Source organism: Serinus canaria, chromosome 7 (genome assembly GCF_022539315.1).
Source record: "Serinus canaria isolate serCan28SL12 chromosome 7, serCan2020, whole genome shotgun sequence".
Classification (NCBI taxonomy): Eukaryota; Metazoa; Chordata; class Aves; order Passeriformes; family Fringillidae; genus Serinus; species Serinus canaria.
In genome coordinates this window covers 15669297-15690846 of record NC_066321.1, presented here as the reverse complement: position 1 = coordinate 15690846, position 21550 = coordinate 15669297, and the positions used below count along the sequence as shown (strand labels likewise).

General features: G+C 58.6%; 1 protein-coding gene across 2 annotated transcripts in view; it reads right to left on the bottom strand.

The window, feature by feature from the left end:
• ASIC4 (acid sensing ion channel subunit family member 4) overlaps window positions 1–21550 on the bottom strand; it is a 62303-nt gene that overhangs the window by 13404 nt on the left and 27349 nt on the right. Inside the window, exon 1 of one of the 2 annotated variants that reach the window (XM_009087916.4) lies at window positions 14031–15213. The exons of the other annotated variant lie outside the window; for it this stretch is intronic. Within the exon in view, the coding sequence (XP_009086164.3) occupies window positions 14031–14606 (576 nt within the window). The 5' untranslated portion in view covers window positions 14607–15213. Of the gene's footprint in view, window positions 1–14030; window positions 15214–21550 lie in introns of those variants that run through there. 2 annotated transcript variants of the gene reach the window in all.

Here is a 21550-nt window from a genome sequence, read left to right as displayed (position 1 = left end):
CGGGGGTTATCCTCCTGCCTACGGATGGGTTTGCACTGATAAGATTTATTGTCACCCTGGCGGAGGTGCCAGCACCTCACTGCCTGCTGCTCTCGCAAGGCTGTGCTGCCTGCCAGGGGGGTGTTGTGAGGGGGATGAGCAGCACCTCGATGAGCAGTTGCCAGTAGAGTGGGTCCCCAAACAAAACAAGAGCCAGACCATCTGCTCCCTGCAGCCAGGCCTGATGGGCTCCCTGCCCACCTGTTGCAAGGTGCCTCACATACTCTCTGACCATTCCAGCAGGATGCAGGGGGATACTGGTCCCTGAGCTGGACCATGCAGAGCAGAGCACACATCTGTTCTGCCACAGATCTGCTGACGGTGCTGGCATTGCAGCTCCTGTCACAGCTCGGCAGCTTCGCGGCGCTCCTGCATAGTGTGGGGTGACCGGGACTCGCGGGGCTGCTGGGGCAGCCACGTGTGCAGCCACCACAGGCAATATGGCCTGGGTGGGGAGTGGGGGACAGAGAGCATCCTGCTGCCTGAATTCAGCACCAGAAGCTGGCAGGGTGGCTATGGGAACCAGGGCTTTGTGTACCCCCATGCTCCAGGGTGACATGGGACGAGCAGAAATACCCTCAAAAGGGGAACTTGGCTCCTAAACACTGCTGTGCCATGATCCCTCACCCGCTCCCTGCTGCCTGCCCCCAGGCCATGCTCCCCACCACTGATTTCCCTGGGGCCAGCAGGGATTGCCCTGAGCCACCTGGTGCAACCAGGCAGGGGCTGAACCAGGCTAAATCCCTGAGCAGCAGGAGGGGTAGCCACCTGCCAGCATCCTCCCCATCTCTGAAGGCATCACATAAGCCCTGCACAGCTCTCCCACCACCCTGCTCCATCCAAACTCCCACCTCTTCCTTTTCTCCTCCCCTCCAGCCGCTGACCCCGACACTGCTGTGGGCTTTGCTCTCTCTGACAACATGAATTTGACTCCAATATGTCAGAACTGAAGAAAACAACATGCAAGCAAACAGCCTGAGTGAGCCCCGGATCCTCCCCAGGGCCAGGGATGCACCCCTCTCCTGGGGGCCAGGAGGCCAGTCAGGATGATGGTGCAACCCAACAGCGCACAGGGAGTCCTAGTGAAGTGGGGTGATCACAGCTCAGTGGGAAAGGGCTCCTTAATAGCTGAGCCCTTTTAGCAGAGATTAGGGAGCTGCACGGCTTTGATCTTTGATTGCCAATTTGCATCTTGAAGGCGCTGGGACCTCATCCAGCCTCAGCACAGCCCTTTGTGGTTATCTCGTGGCTAATGGATTTGTTCTTAATGCCGGAGCGTGCAGGCTAAAGGCTGATTAAACCCTCTCTGCGGCGCTAAATCAATGGAACAAACATGATAGGGGTTGGCTTTCCCCAGCCTGGGTGCTCCCGGGCAGAGGGGCTGATCAGGAGAGCCCCAGCACCTGGGCACTGACAGGGGATCCCTCCTTGGGGGAAGGGGAAGGTACTGGCATGCAGCCATATCCTTCTGTCCCTATTATCCCCATTATCTGCTTTCCATGGAGGTGATGGGCTGGGTGTCTCAGGACTCCCAAGACATCTGCTTCTCCTGCGTGTTTGGGCCACATTGTGCATAGACTGGTCCTTGGCACCTGCAGGAGCTCCTCAGTTGTCCTCTTCAGCTCCTCCCAGCTCCCAGGGCTTGCTGTGGGAGCAGGGACAGGAATGGGGTAAGGCAACCTGCCCCTGCAGCTGGGGACCTCCTTTTCCCCTCTTTATACCCCTTTGCCTCCCACACAAAGGGGAGCAGCACTGGCAGCTCCCACCTCCTCTATTCAGACCATTTCCCCTTGTCCCTGCTTGGATTCAGTGTCTCATACCCAGGACTGTATGCTGCTCCCAGCATTCCATACATCACATGCTGGGAGCAGGTATATCTGTGCACACTTTCCATAATGCCTGAGGTGTCCATTGCACGGCCAGCTTCAAAAAAATACAATTCCCATTGTGTCTGCAGGCAGCATGAGCAGAGGGGTAAAAAAATGCACCCTGCTCACTCATGCCCCAGGAACAGCTGGTCCTTCCTCCTAATCGCTGCCTGGGCTGTGGGCCTGGGGATGGGAGCTGAGCACCTGAGACAGGCAGGACTAAAGATCTGGGGACTAGAAGCTATGGGGAATAGGAGTGAAGATGAGGGTTGTGTGGCCGCAAGCTGGGAGGAGACTGTCTGAGAGCATTTTGCAACTTTTGCTTTTTTGCAGGGCTCGTGGCATTGGCCTGGCTGCTGCCAGATCAAAACTATGTGTAGGTGACAGGAGCCCTGATCAGGGACCTTACTCTAGCACCCTGCTCCTGTGTTTAAGGATGATATATAACCTGCAACACAGGTAAGTTCAGAACAGCATCGTGCTGGAAACCAATCCACGGGGAAAAGGTGTTAAGCCCCCCATGGGCCCCAGACTGTGCCCATGCCAGGCTCAATCCTGGTAAGCAGCTGCCTCAGAGGCAGCTGAGCTGCTGCACGGCATGGAGCTGGTGGGATCACACACTGAGATTCCCATCGGCAAACCTCTCTATTGAAACATCTCCTCTTTGCCAATATTTGCCAAGCACGGGAGATAAAGTGCTACAAGTCATCAATGCCAGCATTTCAGTCCACTAAGGCTGGCAGCTCCCAGGGGTGGCGGGTCCTGCCAGCTCAGCCTCCCAATCCCCCTGCAGCAGTGCAAGGAGAGCCAGGATCAATCCATGCTGGTGCACAGCACCTCTGAAGCCTGGGATGGATGCTGCTGCCATGGGCACCACTGCCTCTACCACCCTGCCCTAGGCATCAGCACAACCTTCCCTCCTGCTAGAACCCTCACCACTGCACCATGACAGCCATCTCCACCATATCAGCATCTCCCTGAAGGTCTCTCTACAGCACCAATCCCCTGGCTCCAGCGCTGGTCCATCCACTTCATGCCATCCCAGTGACCCCAGAATCACTGCCCTGCCCTGCCTGCACCACACACCCCCTTCTCCCCCTTGCTCCAGGCTGCCTGTGCAGTCTCTGCAGTGGTCCATAAGAGGATGAGGCAAGACACAATGCTGAGATACAGCTCCTGGAGGAGAAGCCCAGAGCATTATCAGCACAGGGAGTTAATTAAGGTCATGTCAGGCGATAAGGAAACAGGATGTCAGAGCAGCAGCAGAAGCACAGGGGGGTCAGAGCTTGCAAAACTCCCTCTGAAAAGCAGCTCCACTGAGATGTGATCAGCCAGGTGCTCAGGGACAGAGCAGCTGTCGTGGCCACACAGGCAGGGCTCCATGTATAGCACTGTACATGCTGTCCCATGCCCAGTACAGGATGGGATGGGACGGGATGGGATGGGATGGGATGAGCAGGAGGCCTGATAATACATCATTTCCTGTGCCAGGAGAGCCTGCTTAATATTTCTGGTTACTTCCTCCTGTCCTTATGAAGAAGCAATGCATCTTGGTGTGACCAGTGTCATGCCAGCAGGGCAGGAATTACTGTGAACCCCTGCCCATAATTAGCACATGTAATTGCAGACACTCTCTAATTAGCAGGATCTCAGAGCTGGGTATGGCAGACTGCTTGACAGTGCTTGCATTGCTCCTGCCTCAGACTGTTCACCCTCTTGCTCAGTGATGACTTCACCCCCAAGCCAGGCAGTGCCATGGGGCTAGGAGAGCCAGGCTGACCTGGCATGGCACACCACAGTCACAGCAGGATGGTGGGAGCAGGCTGTGGACAGGGGGACAGGCATGGGGCACACACTGCCAGTGCAAATCCATCTTTCCTGCACAAATTGCAGCACGACCTGTTGCCCTGCCTTGCCGGGCAAGAGCTGAGCTGATGGGACATAATTAATACTTGCATCAATCTCAGCTGGATTTGCATAGTGCCCTCAGTCCTGTGCTGCTCACAAAGGCAGACTGCTCCCAGCCTTTCCCAGGGGCAGCAGCACCAGATGCTGGGCTGGCCCTGCCTCCTCTGCAGGAGTCACAGCCCAGCATGGCCCCTGACTTGCCCCCACTTGCACCCTAGCCCTCCTTACACTGCAGGCCCCTTCCCTGACCTGCTCCAGCCACTGGAGCATTGAAGACAGATGGAGATGCTTTTCTCTGCTGTGGTCTCTCCATTACTCCTTGTGCTATGAAGAAATTGTGGAGACAGCAGGTTGGGAGTGAAGGACACAGCAAGTTTTGGAGGGCAAAGGGATAAGGCTGAGCTGCAAACACCCCCAGGCAGCTGGGAGGCACGGCAGTGCCCACCTCTGCATGCCCAGATGGAGTTTAAGGTCCATGAGAGAAAGGCAGCATCCATAGACAATGCCTCTTTCCTGGAACACTCAGTTCCCTCCTGCCCTGGTGCTGCTCCCATGGCCCAGGTGAATTCCCCCATCCCATCAGTAAAGGGGTCTGGGAGGAAGAAGAGCCAGGGAGAAAAGAACCTGGGGTGGTGGCAGGAACACCAGGATGCAGGCAGGGGCCACAGCCCTCACCTTGCTGCCCTGTGGGTGTACAGGCAGGTGGTAGAGTGACAGGGCAGTACAGGGATGTGCAGGGTGTCATTGACCCCAGAGATGACAGGCTGGTGACATGTCCTCGTGCAGCCAAGTGCAGGGGTTCTCCATGGCTGCTGACACCACTGACAGCTGCTCCCAGCCCCATGACACTGCAGGGACTGCCACACTCCAGGCACAGCTGGACTATCAACAGATACAGGGCGAGACACGGGCACATCTCCAGTCTCTGGCCCTGCTCACAAGCTCTCTGTAGCCCCTGCCATCGATGTGTTCCACCCCTGCCTGACCAGAGGACCCACAGCATCTGCAGCACCTGCATCACCTTTAGTACCTGCAGCACCTGCTCTCCAGCCCACCCTGGACATGGGGGATGTGGCCACTGAATGTGACTGTGACCAGAGTGGGGATCACACTGATTGCAGCTGCCCATATGAGTGCATCCAGCTCAATCAGAGCTCCACAGCCCTCCTGCATGCACGGGGCACCGGGAATTAAACCGATAATGAGCTGCTGGCTGAAGGGCCGGCAGTTAGTGATTAATCAGAGGCTCTACTCTGACATGGCTGTGCCTCCTCTCCCTTCCTGCCCTTCACATCCAAGAGCAAGTGGCCAGCAGTGACCAGTGTGTCCCTCAGACCTTGCTCCCTGTCTGTCTCAGCTCTCCAACACAAAGAGGGGTCCCCAACACCCATGCCACTGGAACACAGTGTCCACAAGTCCTTCCAGCCACTGGCTTTCCTGTTCCCCAGCTCCTCCTGCACTCACCTCCCGCAAGCTGCCATCAGGTAACCTTTTGTTCTGCTGGAAGAAAACCTGTTGAGCCCAGCTGAGCTCAGCTGATGCTCATCATGTGCAGAGTGTGCTCAGGCTTCTGTCTGAGAGCCCACAGATGGGCCAAGTGATCTGGAGGACATCTGCAGAGGGGCTTCACAAGGGTTGCAGGGGAGGAACAGCCATGCAGCCATTGACATCTCCTGGGGACAGAGCAGGCACATGCATCAGCCCTGAATCCTAGTGCATCAGGGTGTAGGTCCAGTCCCCTGACCCAACCAAACAGCACAGTGCCATTTGCCACCCTCACCTTCTGCCTTCTGCTGGCACAATGGTGGTGTGGTGGGTGATGGGGCTGGCAGAGCCCTGCCTGTGCCTGGCACAGCACACTGGGGCATGGGGGAAGGCTTTGCAGTATGAGCAGGGGACAGCCAGCCACAGAACAGTGCAGGGAGCTGCAGGGAAGCTACTTGACCTTGAGCTTGCCTGCTCCCTGCTGGAACCCTTCATGGTCATGGCAGAGTCAGGACAGGGCAGGACATGGCAGAGGTGTCAGCACCCTCCTGTCCTCACACCCTCCCTTGGCTGCGTGTCAGGGCAGTGCCTGGGAGAGAAGGCCAGTGACTGGCTAGGAGCAGGTTAGAGATGCATGTTTTCCCCTATTGCACAATTAATCATGAGAAGTTTTTCCTCCTTTCGTGCATGAAACAGAATTTGGCAGGGCGCTCTGACCACAGGGACTGGCTGTATGCTCTCCTGTAAAAACCCAGCCACATCTAGCTAAGAAATAACCTCAGAGCATCCCTGTGTGTGGAGGTGGAGAGAGACAATGCTGGGCAAGGCAGAAAAATCCAGTGCGGTTTGGTTCACAGCCCCTCATGTAGCGAGCATCTTCAGCTCCTGGTGTTTGCCCCCTCCCGCTGCATCCCCCAGCACACACATGGCCATGTTGAGTTGTTGGTGCCTTCATCCCTGCCTGCAGGCTCTGTTATTTCAGTCATGGACATAAAAATGCCTGGGCAGGGACATCCACCCTGTAGCAGCATCCCCTGTCTGAGCTCTCATCCCACCCTGTCTGCCTCCCCCTGCCCACTCCATCCACTAGCCTGACTGGAGCCTCAGCCCATCCTTTCCCAGAGGGAAAGCAAGCTGAAGCCTCCCCAACAGCGTTCCAGTTATTTGTTATTGGAAAAAGGGGGAAATACGTTTTTCTACAATTATTGTTTTTTCCACCTGACTGGCTGCAAACTTGTTAATTTTTTTCTTTAATGTGTGAACAGTGTCGACGGCAGCTGCATGTCAAATGACTCTACGCCCTATCTGCGGGTCCCTGGCTGGCTTTCAGCACTCGCACCGCAAACATTGCCTTCTATAAATAAAGGCCTATATCTCATCAATGGCAGAACAGCAGAGCTTTATATAGTCGTCTTACATAAAACCGTCTCTCTTTATGGGCTTCAAACCATTTGCGTCACTTAGTGCAGCTCCGTAAACCTCCTTCTCCAGACACTCCCTCATGGAGGGAGACCCGGCACGGCTGCCCCATGCCCCAGGGAGGAGCTGGGATCCCCTCTCTGCCTGGGGCTGTCCTCCAGTGCCTTTGCAGGGCCAGGTGGCAGCTGCATCCTTGTTCCCCTGCCCCACAGCCTTGGCACATGCCTCCCTGCAGCCCGCCCAGCCTTGGCACCAAGTGCCAGGATGGCAGCCAGCACTGCCAGGCACTCCAGAGCTTGGGGATGATTGGCCAAGGGCCAACATCACTCACCCTGCCCTTGTGACCCTGCCCCTGACACCTGTCCTGGGGCAGCACAGTCATGGATGCTGGGAGGTGCTGTTCTGTCCTCTGTCACTTGGGAATCAGGGACCCGAGGGCACAGGGTGATTGGGGACATGGTGCCAGACGGGAGGGACAGACCAGCTCACAGCAGCTCTAACTCTGACATGCAGGGAACACAAGCCTGGCCAGTGGCTTTCAACCCTACTGCCCAGTGAGCATCTGTAGTGCAGGATCCTGGGGGCTGCCCCCATGGCCACAGGTCCCACCCCCAGGCTCCTGCAGTCCCCAGGGCCCCTGGCTCCATATGGCAGAGCCTTCCCTCCAGCTCGCCGCAGGCGCCCGCCTGCACGCAGTGCTGGGTCGTGGTGGGGTGGCGAGGGGGGCAGGGGCGCAGAGACTCCTACTGGGGCTGCAGCAATGCCGGCCTGCAGGAGGCAGCCCACACCCCTTCTGGGACTCCAGGAGCTGGGGGGGTATGGGGGAAGAGTGACAGAGCTGCAGAGATCGTGGTGACAAGCCTTCCTTTACCTCCATGACATCCTAGCTGACTACTCCAGGTGGCTGGAGCCAGAAGGAGATAGGGATCTAACAGCGTAATGGCACTGGAGACTATGGTGCACTCTGACCCATGGCTGTCCCCATAGCTGTCCATGGGACCCCTGCCATGGCAGCTGGCACTGGCATAAAGGATGGGGCCGCACCAATGCCCTTCAGCAGTGGGGCCACATGGCAACCAACCATGCCGCTGGCACGGGTCACCTGCACCCCAGCCAGCCCTGCCCCATGCCCAGCCAGCCATGTAGCACCCCATGAACCCCCCTGCCCCATCTGCCACCCTGCCCCTTGTCAGCCCCACTGCCCTGTGCTCCCACTGCCCCATGGTCCCACAGCCCTGTGGCCCCAGGCACCAGCAAGCACCAGCTCCTGGAGCCAATCCCCTCTGCTGTCTTTCCCCATTCCTCTCACAGCCATCCGAGGTGCCCAGCCCCCTCTGCAGCCAGCACCGCTGGTGCCCCACAGTCACCCCAGGGGTGCCCTGACCCCAGGGGGCAGCAGTGTCCCCCTCCACGCAGCCTGGCACGTGGGCCCAGCCTCATGGCACGTCGCACATCCCTGGGGAGACACACTAGGCGCGGGCGTCCTGGCCGCTGGCTCCCCCCGTATCAGAGACAGGCTTATTAAGTGTGTGATATTAAATTACCCAGATAAGAGCATAAGAGCTTTTAAAGTCAATTCATTAAATATAATTATGAAGAGAGCTTTTTTATGCTCACGGTGATCTGATCTCAATCAGGGAGACGGTGGGAAAGCCGTCGGCTCCTCCAGCATCTCTGCTCCCCCGCTGCGTCGCCTCCGCAGCCCCTGCTCCCCCGCCTCACCCCCCTCCTGCAGGGAGCTGGCACCCACCACCATGGCCATTGATGCCTAACCCACTGCCCTGGCACCCTCTCTGCAGTGTTGCTGCTGGTGTCAGTGCCACCCGACTTGGATGGGGGTTTGCTAAGCAAAGGGGTGGGGAAGAGGAGGCAGTGGGTGTGAGATGGTTGGGGCAGTGGCGTTGGGGTGGAGAGCAACAGGGTATTGAGATGCTCAAGCACAAGAGGCAGGGGTCTGGGAGCTCAGTATAGGTTCTTCCCAGCCATAGATCCCCTTATCCCCATGATCCAGCCCCCTCACTGTCCCCTGCAGACCGGCCTCCTCAGAGACCTAATGATGCATCCCTACTCCCCAGGCGGGAAGGGTGCATGCTTGCCTCCCATCCTACATTCATTAATGGCACTTTGTGACCAATTAATACCTGCCAACCAGGTGGCACCTGCCCTGACCCACGGCTGGATCCCTCATGTGCAGCCCAGGTGGCTACATGCCAGACCTTTGCACCAGGCACCCCTCTTGCTCCATGCACCCCCAGCCACAGCCCAGGGTACAATTGTTCCCAGATTTATTGGGGGAATCCATGAGGAAGCAGTGGTCCCAAAGACACCTCATGACCCCCACACCAATAACGTCTCCCCAACCATCTGAAAGAGAGTCAGATTGCCAGGATGCCTGCTTGTTCCCTTGCCACCCTGCCCCACTGTCATGAGGGACTTTGCAGTGACATCCCTAGGTGCAGCCAACCCCTTGTTCTCCCACCACAGTGTCCCAAAATCCCATTATCCTCAAAACCACACGCTTTCTGCCAGACCCTGAGCACCTGGGACGAGGAGCAGCAGCCTGGCTGGCAGGGAGCAAGGTGGGCTCCACACTGGGGGTCCCTGCAGAAGGCTTCGGTGGGGGCTGGTGGGAGCAGCTACCCGCTGCTGGGAGCTGCTGGACTGACATTTATTTTTAGACGTGAATTGTATAAATTAGCATTTCTCAGCGGATTAAGCAGCAGGAATTGTGTAAAATTAAATGGCAACGAATTGCATTAAAGTCCCCCGTTTTCTGGCACAAACAACGCCTCGAGCCGTGCCCAGGCGTCTCATGTGTAACAGCGCCGGAGATGGCGCTGCCGCTACTCCGGACAGGAGCACGGCCAACCTGCGACGTGCCTGCACTACCTGGGACGTAGGGCTGGAAATGCACAAGCACAGTGGCCAGACTGCGAGGATGGAGGGCTCCAGATGGACTGCGAGCCCCTGGGTAGCTGGCTCAGGAGCTGGGCTGGGACTGTGGGATGTGAATGCAGTTAGTGGAGAGCTGTGACCCAGATGGGCACAGAGGGGCTCAGCTGAGCAGCTCACAGGTATGGGATCAGTGAGGGATGCTCCAGCCTCTCCTGAGCACTGACACCACCAGTCCCAGCCCAGCCAGTCCCTGCCAGGCATGGCAGGACACCCATCACAGTCACAGCCATGTCACTCTCCAGAGGAGGTGATGCTGTACTGGGACCTGTATGGCACTGCCTGGCCCAAGAGCCACTCTGTTCCACTCTGTACCTGGAGCCCACTGAGCAGCTGGGGGAAGCTCAGCCCTGCACAGGAGTACAGGGAAAATGGAGTGGTTGGATGCCAGGGGCTGAGCAGGCACCAGGCAGGGCAGGGCAGGTGAAAAACAATCAGTCCATTTCTTTTACCCAGTAAAAAGAGGTTGAAAATGTGACATTTATTAAGTACGATTCTGGTGGAAAGGTCAGAGAGTTCCCATGTCAGGAACAGTGGGAGAACCTCGCTGGGAGGAGGCGACAGCCTGCTGCACCCGCCCACCCCCGAGCCAGGATCTCTTGCGTGCATTTGGAATGCAGCTGAGGATGTTGCCCGTCTCAGCACAGGGCTTCCCTCTCTGGGGTCTGCATGGGGTGCTGGGGAGATCCCTCACACAGCCCAAACCCGGACAGGCAGGAGGTCTAGCATGGAGAGCCGGGGCCGCTGCCAGCTCCGAGAGGCACTGCCAGCTCTCAGCAACCTCCCTGCTCCCCCCCAGCTTCCAGCCCCGGCACAACTGGCTTCGGCAGCCACACATCACAAACAAAAGGCTTTTGACAACGAATGAGGTTTTGAGAAAGGCACTGGGTTCCTTCCCGGCCGCGAGAGCGGAGGCTCCTGCCGCAGCCACTGCCGGCAAACAGGCGGGATGCTGCTGCCAGCTGAGAGAGGCCCCTCCGTGTGCTTCTTCCCACAGCCCCCAAACTCCTGCACACCCCATCTGGCTGTACCCCCATCTCCAGAGCACTGTCGGGAAGGCTCCCGCTTGCCTCAGTGACACCTGACTTGGCCAGAACTGGCCTCGGGTTGTGGCTGCACCGGGGTGCCAGGCAGGGAGGTTAGGGGGATGCAAGCCACCCGCGGCAGCTCAGCCCCAGCCCCGTGGGGACACTTCGCAACCTCCTGCTGAGAGGCATGTAAAGCACTCCATGGATTTCCTGCACCAGCACCCTCAGCTCTGCAGCTGCACTGGCCCAGATAGGAATGCTCCCCACCAAAGCGCCCATCGGACAGCGTGCCAGCAGGGCGGGCACTGGGCAGTGCCCCGAGCACTGCAGGGACTGGGGGGCTGTGCAGCACGGCGCAGCTCAGCGGGGTCAGATGAGGCTCTGCCAAGGCTCCAGCACACCCCTCTAGCAGCCGGCATGGGGGCACATTTGTCAGCCGGGCTGCAGGGAGCCTCGCTGCGGCTCAGGGTTGTCCCTGCCGCTGGGGAGATTTACAGCCCAGCCGGGCTTTATTACATGGAAGATGCTTACGCTGGGGATTTTTTTTTTTCCCAATAGTTTCTTAATTTGCTGTCCCATAAAGAATGTGGATTTGTGACGTTGAATAGGGGAAGATCATTTACCACTCACGGCTCTTACTTAAAGGATCCGCACGAGTTATTTATTGCATGAGCACGGGCTGCAAGCAGCAGTGCGAGGGGACATGCTCCAGCCCTGGCGCTGCTCCTGCTCCTGGACAGGCAGTCAGCAGCAGCCCCACAGCTTGGCCACTCTCGTGCTGAAAAACTTCCAGCCTCTGGACAAAGTCCACCTCGTGCCCAGAGGGAAGGAAAGACTCCAAGCACTCCTGCAAGCATGGCTGCAGGGAAAGCTCCTTCCCTTCTCCAGTATTGCTGGGGGACAGCCTCTGCTACAGCGGCTCCTCGCTGGGGGCTCAGTGCCCTGGGACCCCAAGCCATTTGCCCTGCTGGGATGTGCTGCAGTCTGGGAGCCCTCCATCACTGCTAGGACATGCTGTGACTCACGCATTCGCCCACAGCAGAGCAGGTACAAAAGCTTTCTGAACATGAAGGCTCACATGGGGACCCAGAAATGGGACCAACAAAGCTTGGAGCTCCCCACCACAAGAGCAACCTGGGTGCTCCTTCACTGGGGCCACAGCTACAAGGCACAGGAGTGCCCAAGCCCACACAGCCCAGCTGGGACTCAACCCACCTGCCAAGAAGCCTGTGTTGTGTTTCAGTCATTCCCAGGAGGCACAAGGGACCGATTTGGCTTAGGGAATGGGAGTAGAAGGTTCCAGCTGCAAATGGTGTGATGCCTTGACAGCTCCCACTGCTCAGCAAGGCTTTGGGACATGTCATGTGGCAGAGAGGTGTATCACATCTTCACCCATCCCTCCCCACACCCATCTCTGCAGCTTCTCCTGCCCCAAGTTCACCCCTTTGCTCCAGGCAAGTGAGAGGTGACAGGTACCCCCCTTTCTGACAGCTCCTGATGCCTCAAAGGCCAGAAATGTTGCGCTGTGGACAGGGTGGGTGGAGGCTTTAGGAGCCCTATACTCCCCTTCTTTGGCCATTAGCCCACGGGTCAGCTGGCACTAGCCATTCTCACGCCTGAAACCTGCTCCAGTGCAGGGTGCCAGTACACCAGAGTCTGGCTGCCTGGGCATCCCCAGGGAATTCTTGTAAGCAGATGAGGTAGGCAGGCCAGCTGGTCCTGCATGGCCACATGCTGAGAAACTGGGTCCCAGTGACTGTCCTGGTGGTCACCCTTCACTACCACACAGCACAGCACATGCCACACACTCTGACAGTGCTGAGGGAAGCCTGTACCACTCCATCCACCTGAGCTCTGCCCCGCCAACATCACAGTGCAGCTCAGCACACACCAAATCCCATTGCTACGCTGCGCCACTGCCCAGCACAAGGCTGGGCTCGCTGCCTCCCCCGCAAACCAAAGCTGTGCAGGATCCTCCAGGAGGATCCCAGGGCTGGAGTCAGCATGGCCAAGCCACGTGCAGGACTGTCCAGCACCAGAGCTTCCTGCTCCAAACCCTGCTGAACCACACTGCTCCCCGGCAAACTCAAGCAGCTGGCATAGAGCAGGCACAGAGCCCAGCAAATCCCCAGGAGGAGCGGGGCTGCCCTCCAGCCGTGTCCCGCTCCTTCTTCCCACTCCACTGCAGTGCCCCCTGCCACCACCCTGCAACCCCCTGCACAGGGCAGCCCCCTGCACAGGGCAGCCTCCCCCCTCCCCCCGCAAAGTCTGTTTCTCAGGGACAGGATCACTGTGCACATTGAGCAGGCGTTGTACCGATGGGCACGAAGTGAAACGGAACATGCTGCATCAGCCATTTCCAGCCCCACGGAGCCTCCTCTCTTCCCCAGTATCCTGCACAGCCCATGGCATCACACCCCACTGCCCGGCACGAACGGGGTCCGGCTGGCAGCACAGCTCCTGAGCACGCGGGAGCCAGCTGAGCAGTAGCCCCTGGCAGCCGCAGGAGAGAGGCGGCTCGTTTCCAGAGTCATTAAGGTCTGAAAAGGGTCCCATCAGGTATTCCGCCCGTTCAGCACATTTATTTTCCCAAACCACAGCGGGGATTTATGATTCCAGGCTCAATATTGGTGAGAGCTGCACAGTGGCGGCGGTCGGCCAGGGGCTTTCTGCCTGGGCAGACTGGGCGCTGCTTGCAAGAGGCCGTGCTGCCAGTCCCGGGCAGTGAGTGGGCAGCCCCGGGGAGCCCCCGCTCGCCCGGCTGCAGCCGTGCCTCCAGAGCGGAGCGGCTCGGCATTTGTCCTCGGCATGTGCACATGTGCGTGTGCAATGCCTGCAGTCCCCACATTTACACACATCCCAGTGCTAATCCCGCAAATGCAGGAAGGTTCCCCTGTGTGCAAAGGGTCTCCACCTGCCCCCCTGTTCCAGCCCCTTTCGCTGAGTGAAGCACCCTGTGTCAGGGCACTTCCATCGGGGGGGAAGAGCAGGCTGGAGGAGGACTCTGTGCCACAGCTTTTCCCCTGGCCAACACACACCCACCCTGGGGACCGCTGAACCCTGCTGCTCACCCACCGCAGCTCCTGCCCCTGAGCCCCTCACAGACCTGCGATAGCCCAGTCCTGTGGCGCAGAGCCCTGCTGAGAGCTCCCACGGAGGATCCTCTCCCTCTCTCTCCGTGTGAAACTTGGAGGGAAACTCAAACAGAGAGAGATGCAAACTTCAGCAGCCGGAGTGAGCCAGGGAGCCCTGCTCCGGTGCAACGCGGACGGGTGGGTGCCCCCCGTGCCGGTAGGGGCCCCTAGGGAAGCTGGGCCAGGTGTGCACTCACCACAGTGAAATCGCGGGATGAGCAGTTCTCGCCGCTGAAGTTGCAGCTCTTGAGCATGTCGTCGAGTTGGTGGCCGGTGCGGTTGACAATGTCAGCCATGTCGGGGTCAGGGTAGAGCAAGTCCGTGGCCTTGTGACCATCCCGGTCCTTGGGGGGCAGCCCGGTCATGTTGGCCAAGTGAAAGATGTCGGCGTCGGTGAGAGCCGAGTGGCGGTAGCGGTTGATGTTGCAGATGGTGATGGCCGGGAACACCATCTCACGGATGGCCTCCTCATCCAGGGCCATGACGTGGGGGTGCTCCAGGTAGAGCAGCGCTGACTTGGCCGCCTGGTAGAGGAAGAAGGCGAGGGAGGCCAGGAAGGCAAATGCCCAGAGGGTCTGGCGCACACCCAGCCGTCCCGACCGGCAGATGTGTCCCAAGCCGTGCAGCGTGCTGGTGCTGGCAAAGGTGGCCAGATCCCGAGAGCGGGGCCGGGCAGGCTCCTCGATCAGGCTTTCCTTGTCCCCTTCTTCTTTCTCCTTCTGCTTCTCATCCTCTTCAGCAAATTTGATTTTACACACGATTTCAATCGGCATCTGCCCCGTGCAGCTGGTGTGCCCAGCCAGCGAGCTGCCCCCTGGCACAGGCACCGGCCGAGAGCCCGGCCAGGCGCTGGGAGGGGGTTCGGGTCCCCCCCAAGCCCCAGCACGGCACCGGGAGGGCCGAGCCGTCTCGGGAGGGAAGCGCAGCCCCTCTCAGCAGCTCCGAGCCGCCGCTTCCCTCTTGTCTCACTAGTCGATCGTCTCCTTGTGCCTTCGCTTATCAGCACAAATACAGCTGTCAAAAACCCCTCTCTCTCCTCTCCCTCGCTCTGTCTCTCTGCCTCTCTCCTTCGCTCCTCTCTGGTTAAGACCCCAGCAGATACAGGCAGCATTTAGGCATCATGTGCTAATAAAATCCAGGGAATACTTAATAATTCAAGACATGTCAACATTATTTCATCGTCAAATAAAGAGCAAGCGTCAGAGAAAAGAGGCAGTGTGAAGGGCCCGGCGCCTCCGGGGCAGGGAGCCACGCTGCGCCCGCTCCCCAGCTCCGGCCCCGAAGTGCTGCCGGAGCCACTTGTTTGAATGGCTCGGGAGCCGCCGGAGCCGAGCCGTGCCGAGCGGAACCGACCCGTGCCGTGCCGTGCGATGCCGAGTCGTTCGTGCCGCGCCGCGCCGCGCCGTGCGATGCCGAGCCGTGCCGAGCCGTGCCGTGGCGGGCGGGGCACGGAGCCTGTCCCCCGCCGTCGCCGCTGTCGCCGCGCTCTCCGCCTGGCCCCGCCGTGCCCCGCCGGCCCGTGCGCCCCGGGGCAGAGCGCGGCGCGGCTCGGCGGGGGCGGGCAGCCTGCGGGCAGCTCGCCCCGCGGCCCCCTCCTGCTCGCCCGCCTGCGGACTCCTCCTGCCTCGGCGGCTCCCTGGCCGTTAACCGCCTCCCTGCCGCGGCCCGCCGCGACCCACGGCGGCCAGCGCCGAGTCACGGCCGTCCCGGCCCCGGCCCCGGCTGTCCCGGCGGGATCCGGCCGGCGAGACGCCACCGGAGCGGGGCTGAACACGGGGCGCCAGGGGTGCACTTTCCAGTGCCTCCCCTCGACCCCGCCGGGCGCCTCGGCGCCCCGGAGCCAGGAGGGCGGCAGTATCGCCTCCCGCGCCCCGTGTCCGTCGCTCCGCTCTGTACTGCGCTCGCTGTGCACCCGGGATGGGCTCCTTCGGCTTCATCTCTGCCCCCCTTCCCTCCTTCCCTCGCTGCTCCTTATTGTTCCACGGCAGCGCACAAGTGGGGGGCACCACAGGCAGGGACCAACTCTGCTAGAAAGGCTGAGCCGGGGTTGCCCTCTCCCTTTCCTGCCCTGCCGAGCTCTTACTCTTTCCGGGGTCTGCTCCCTCCAGGGCACGCTACCGTCGACCCTCGCACAGCCCCATCAGTACCCAGCCCCCGAAGCAGCATTTCTCTGCAGGCAGTGTGACAAGCAGGGTGTCCTCCTGCCCCGTCCTGCCCGAGGCAGTGGGGGGCTCTGCTAGTCATGGCTCAGTCATGGGTGATGGGTTCAGCCTTGAGGCGCCAACCACATTGCACCTGGATCTGTCTCTTCCCAATGCACAACACCTCTGCCAGCAAGTTTTGATCTCTCCCAGCTTCCTGCCTTGGTTTCACCAGCCGGTGATGGAGGGTTTGCTGAACCAACCCACTCACCCACAAGTCAAGCAACCCTCTGTGACCCTGCCTTGTGGCACAATAGCGGGGGAAGCACCATCTCCCTGTCCCCAGAGCAAGCCAAGCGCTGGGTACCCCCCCCAGCAGCAGACAGGGCTCTGCTGAGAAGGTGCGTGCCTGGCAGGGAATCCAGGGTCTCCGGAGGACAAGTGATGAGACAGCCGCCCATGAGCACGACGAGAGGCCTCGCCTCTCCTCGGGGACTGCGCCGCAGGTCAGCGTGACCTTCACTTCGCTGCCAATGCCAACCGCAAAGCTTTCCCCAGCCGTCCGGCAAGTGCACATGCATCTTCAATCTTCCCATCGATCTGTGCATGGCACACATGTTTCTGCCTCTCTGTGGGTCAATACAGCATGATAGGCTGCCTCCGGCAAGGAGCACGCACAGCCCCAGCCGCCTGTTTCTCCCTGCCCAGGGGATGCAGCACACACGTGCCAGCCCTGCACCTCCAGCTCCGAAGGATGTGGTAGGAGTAGGCTGGGCAGGTGACCGAAGCACTGCTGCCACCACAGGTGCCCCAGCAACAGAGCCACCAGACCCCAGTTGCTTCCACAGGGACCTTTGGCCCCCTGGGGGATGCTTGGCCCATCAGAGACCGTGGGTGGAAAATGCCTGATCCTGTGGCAAGGAGTTTCCATAGAGCCAGCAATGGCCAGCCCTTGGTCTTTGGTCTACAGAGCTGGATGTGTAGTCCCTGCCTGCACCTCTCAGGTGCTGTGGTGGCGAGGGACATGAAGGCATGGAGGGTCTGCCAGGCAGGTCACCCCATAAGCACAAACCCTGAGGTACAGGGCAAACTGAGCTGTGTGAGTGTGGGACCAGCTGGAGGCCAGTGTCCTGTGTGCTGGACAGTCATGGCATGGGAGCAGGACTGTCCCTTGGCTCCCCACAGGACCCTGTTCCCCATACCAGGGGGATCACATCCCCCTGCTTTCTCTGTCCCCCATACCAAGTGGATCACATCCCCCTGCTTTCTCTGGGCATCTTCAACTCCAGTATTAACTGCCATCTGGACTGGGTACATGTTTCAGCACCATCCCCACAGCATGATCCCCTCCTGTGTGGCCAAAGAGGTAAGTCCTCTCCCATCTCCTTTCCTGGCTCTCCTCTCCTGTTGTATTCCACACCTGCCTGTCCACCCAGCAAGGGCAAAGGGGTGTTGGGGACTCATCCCCTTGCAGGATTACCCAAGGCTAGAGTGCAGCAAGGGTGGGTTGGGATCAAGCTGTGCCCAAGTGAGTGCACCCATAGCACAAGCCCCATGCCCAGCTGCAGCTGCAGGCCTTTTACAAGCCATGGAGAGGGGAGGACTATGGCTTCACAGCCAGTGAGCTCTGGAAGAGAAAGCATGCTGGGAAAGAAAGTGGGATGGAGGTGCAGGGAGTGGGGAAGTAGCATGGCTTGGGAAGCTGGGCAGTAGGGCTTAGAGACTGCTTTCTACCCAGACAAGGTAAAGAACAAAGCATGAGCTAGGAATGGCTGGTGCTGTCTGCAGTTGTCAGTGCTTGCTGACACATCTGCAGGTCCCCAAGGTTCCACACTGGAGCCTCTCACCTGTGGTTGAGTGCCTGCACATGGAGGCATGAAGCCACATGGGGGGACTCTGTGGTGTGTAGCAGGACTCATCTGCCCCTTCACCTGGCCACATGCAGCTACAGAGTCTATTCACCCCCAATGGTCCCTCATCCAGTCCTTGGATATGATGCTAACAGTCAGGAGAAGCACAATGCCCTGGGCTCCTGTGCTGACTTCACTAGCCACCATGCAAGCAAGCCAACAGGATGGGAAAGCCAGCCAAGGGCTTGCCAGCAGTCTGGGAAAGTGGAGTCTCTCTTGGTTACCCCTATGCCCCCCAGACAGGGGAATGCTGATTGTCAGGGACTTGGCACAGGGCCCATGTACTACACTCAGATGATGGGGGGAGGCTGCGGGTGCCAGGGAAGACAGGACTGGAATTCGAAATGATGTTGACAAATCGGAGAAATGGCCTGAAAACAATCAGATACAATTTAAAAGGACAAGAGCTGGGCTGGGGCGGGAAGCAAATCTGCCCGGAAAGCAGAGGGTGAGCGGCTGTAGGGCAGGGCTGCCAAGTGGGCAGGAGGGCAGGACAGAGCCTGGCTGAGCAATGGGCAGCAACATCAGCTCGTCTGAGTTTAACACCAGACCCCAGGACAATCCCAGGTGGATAAACAAGGCATGCAGAGGGGTGAAACCCTCAGGCAGGACATGTTCTGCAGGTGCAGTTATCTGTGTGAGCAGGAGCTGTTTCCAAACAGCCAGGCAGATGCTTGGAAAAGCAGCTGGGAGTCTGGAGAAAATAGGAGAAACCTCCTTCATTTGGGATATGGGATCTATCAGTTTAATGTGGGATCTCTGGCAGCCCTGCAACTGCACTGAACTCAGTGAAAAGGACAACGTTGCTCATGCTGCATGAGAAGGAGAATCATCGTGAGGCATCTGAAGCGTTTCCTGGCTGCAAGTCCTTACTGGGAGCCCTGTGTCAGGTCTGGGACACATATCAAGAAAAATCCAAACTAATTTGTAAAGAGTTTAGAGGATGGCAGTAACAGAGAGCAGCGATGGAGACTGGCTCTAGACTCTGGAGGTTTGGGTGGGTGCAGAGGAGGTTAAGAGGCTGTATCCATGGACAAAATAACAGCACAGAAGGAGGGGGCTTTCTATAACATCAGGGCTCTGACACACACACAGAACACAGCAGGTGACAGGTGGAGTCTACACATGGGAGAAGCTGGCCCTACAGTCTGGAGGGATGCTTGGTGAACCTAACCCTGCTGTGGTGCACTCCAGCACCCTCATGGTGATTCATACCCTCCAAGACACAGGCACTGGCTGTTTCTATTCTTAGCCCAGTCCACATGAGGGTTGGGATGTGATTTCCCTTTCTTGTCACCCAGCCGAGGGATTGACTCTTCCATACCAAGACCCAAACTCCCACTGCACTCCAGCACTGGTGCTGAGCCACGGTGAGCTCACCCTCCCAGCCAGCCTGCGGGACTGCAGCTGCTCAGGAGGGATGCAGGGGATCAGCTCAGGGGACCAGGAGTGAGTGGCAGGGGCAGCCCTGGAGGGTGGCAGACATGGGTGACCAGACAGTTACAGACCTGGGTGGTCAGCAGGCAGGTGTCCAATGGGAGACCCCCATCAGGGAGCTCCCACCTGATACTCTGCTGGCCAAACTGGCCAGGATATGGATGCAGCTTGCTGAGTCCTTCTGCTGCCAGCCCAAGCCCATGACCTGGCTGCTACATCTTCCTCGCCAGCTCCTCACACTCCAGAGTTGGCGCTGGCCACGGCCCCATGCCCAGAGGGAAGTGGATCTGGGGCAATCATTACTTTTGATCTAATTGAAGGGAACGTGACTGCAGAGCCCAGCTGGCCGCAGCACTCAGCTCTGCCTCATGCAAGTTGCATCCTCTGAGACCGTTGCAAACACGTTGGCTTAACAAGAACAGCCTCCTTCCATGGCCTCCCCGGCACGCTGCCGGCGCCTGCCCAGCAGGTCAGGTTCTGCAGCAAGGACGGCAAGTGCCTCGGCTGTGGGGAGATGTGGGATGACAAGATGTCCACTCCAATTACAGGAGAGCAGGGCTGGCGACAGTGTGATGAGCGTGCCAGGCATCAGTGCCTGCTGTGGATCTGCTGGAGCGGGGGGGAAGGGGGTGCACAGGAGCAGTAATGCTGCCTGCACCCCACTTGCTGAAACCTCAGCAGCATCCTCCTGCACCCACTGGGAGTGGCGGGGCTGGGAATAGTGGGAGGGAGCTGTATGCACCAAGGTAGGAACAGAGCCATTGATTTGAGCACTGTTACCAGCTGTATTGTGCTGGGATGGAGAAGATGGCAGCTCCAGTGCTGCACACCAGCCTCACTGGTGGCCCTGGTCCCCAGTTTGGCCCACTGTGACAGATGACAGGTCCACCAGGGTCAGCAGACACATGGGAGATGCAGCACCCCATTAATGCACTGACCCTATTTACGTAAACTACCCCCATTAAACACAATACCTTATTAAATGCTTTACCCCAATTAAGTGCAATACCTTAATTAATGCAACACCCCAATTAAAGACAACACTCCCATTCAATTTATTCCTTCATTAAGCACAAAACCTCAATTACAAAGTCTCTTTTGTAAGCTGTGTGCATGAGCTCACACAAGGTGCCCTGGACACCTTTTGCTGCTGCCAGGAAAGCAACACTGAGTTCATGTGGCTTTTGAGGTCCTGCTTCCAGAAATTTAAGGAGTGGGTTTCAGTAGGATCTGGGTGTAGGAACTTCTGTTTGATGGCTGAGAGGACAATGCCTGCATCAGAGCTAGGTTAAATCCCATGGACACTCAATGGGATGATGGGTCCAATCCCTGCCTGATCATGGGAGAAAAGGGTTTATCCCAGGCTGATTCCATTTAAACCTGATGAGCAGTGAGATCTCACTTGTCACCCTCCTGAATTCCTCTTCCCAGAAATGCTCACTCAGCCAGCTCTTGCCCCGGTGCCCAGGAAGAGACACCAGGCAGTGGACACTGTGGAGTTCCCACCCATGTGCAGCAGCCCCTGCTTCTGGTCTCCCCATGAGACACCCCACATGCCACGGACCTGCACTGCCCTGGCTCTGCCAAGCTGAAATCCAGCACCCCTGTCCATGTTTTTCTTTGACCCTGTCAGTACAACCACCCCCAAACTGAGCCAGCCACTTGATCGCACTGCACAAACATTCTCACAGAAGGAAAACAAATCTAAAAGACTCCCAAATCTATGCAGAGAAGCAAAACAGAGTATACTCCCCAGGAGGATGCCCAGATGTCAGCACAGAGGGTGTTCAACTTCCCCAGGAGGATGCTCAACCCAGCACCCATCTCCTGACTCCGGATCTGGCAATGCTCGCTGGCCCGTGACCAGCAGGAGGTCAGGCTGGGCTGACGCTGCCCTCCAATCCTGCGTGGGAGGAGTGGAGGAAATGGCCTCATCACCCTCAGAGCATCCCCCACGGCGGGAAGGGCTGTGGCAGATGTGACCAGGGAGCGGCTGCATGGCAGCAGGAGCCCTGGCTCTGTGCATGAGCAAGGGGATGTGCACAGTCCCTCCTGCCCTCAGTACTGTTAGGAAGGGGAAGACACCCTGGGAGCCATCGCTGCAGTGTGCAGAGACAGTAATTTGGTTTTACAGTCATTTATTGCTGCAGCTGGTTGGTCCTCCCTTCTCCCTGCCATCTTGAGGAGGGCGGCGGGGCAGGCTGGCACATGGTAACACTGTGCTGAGCA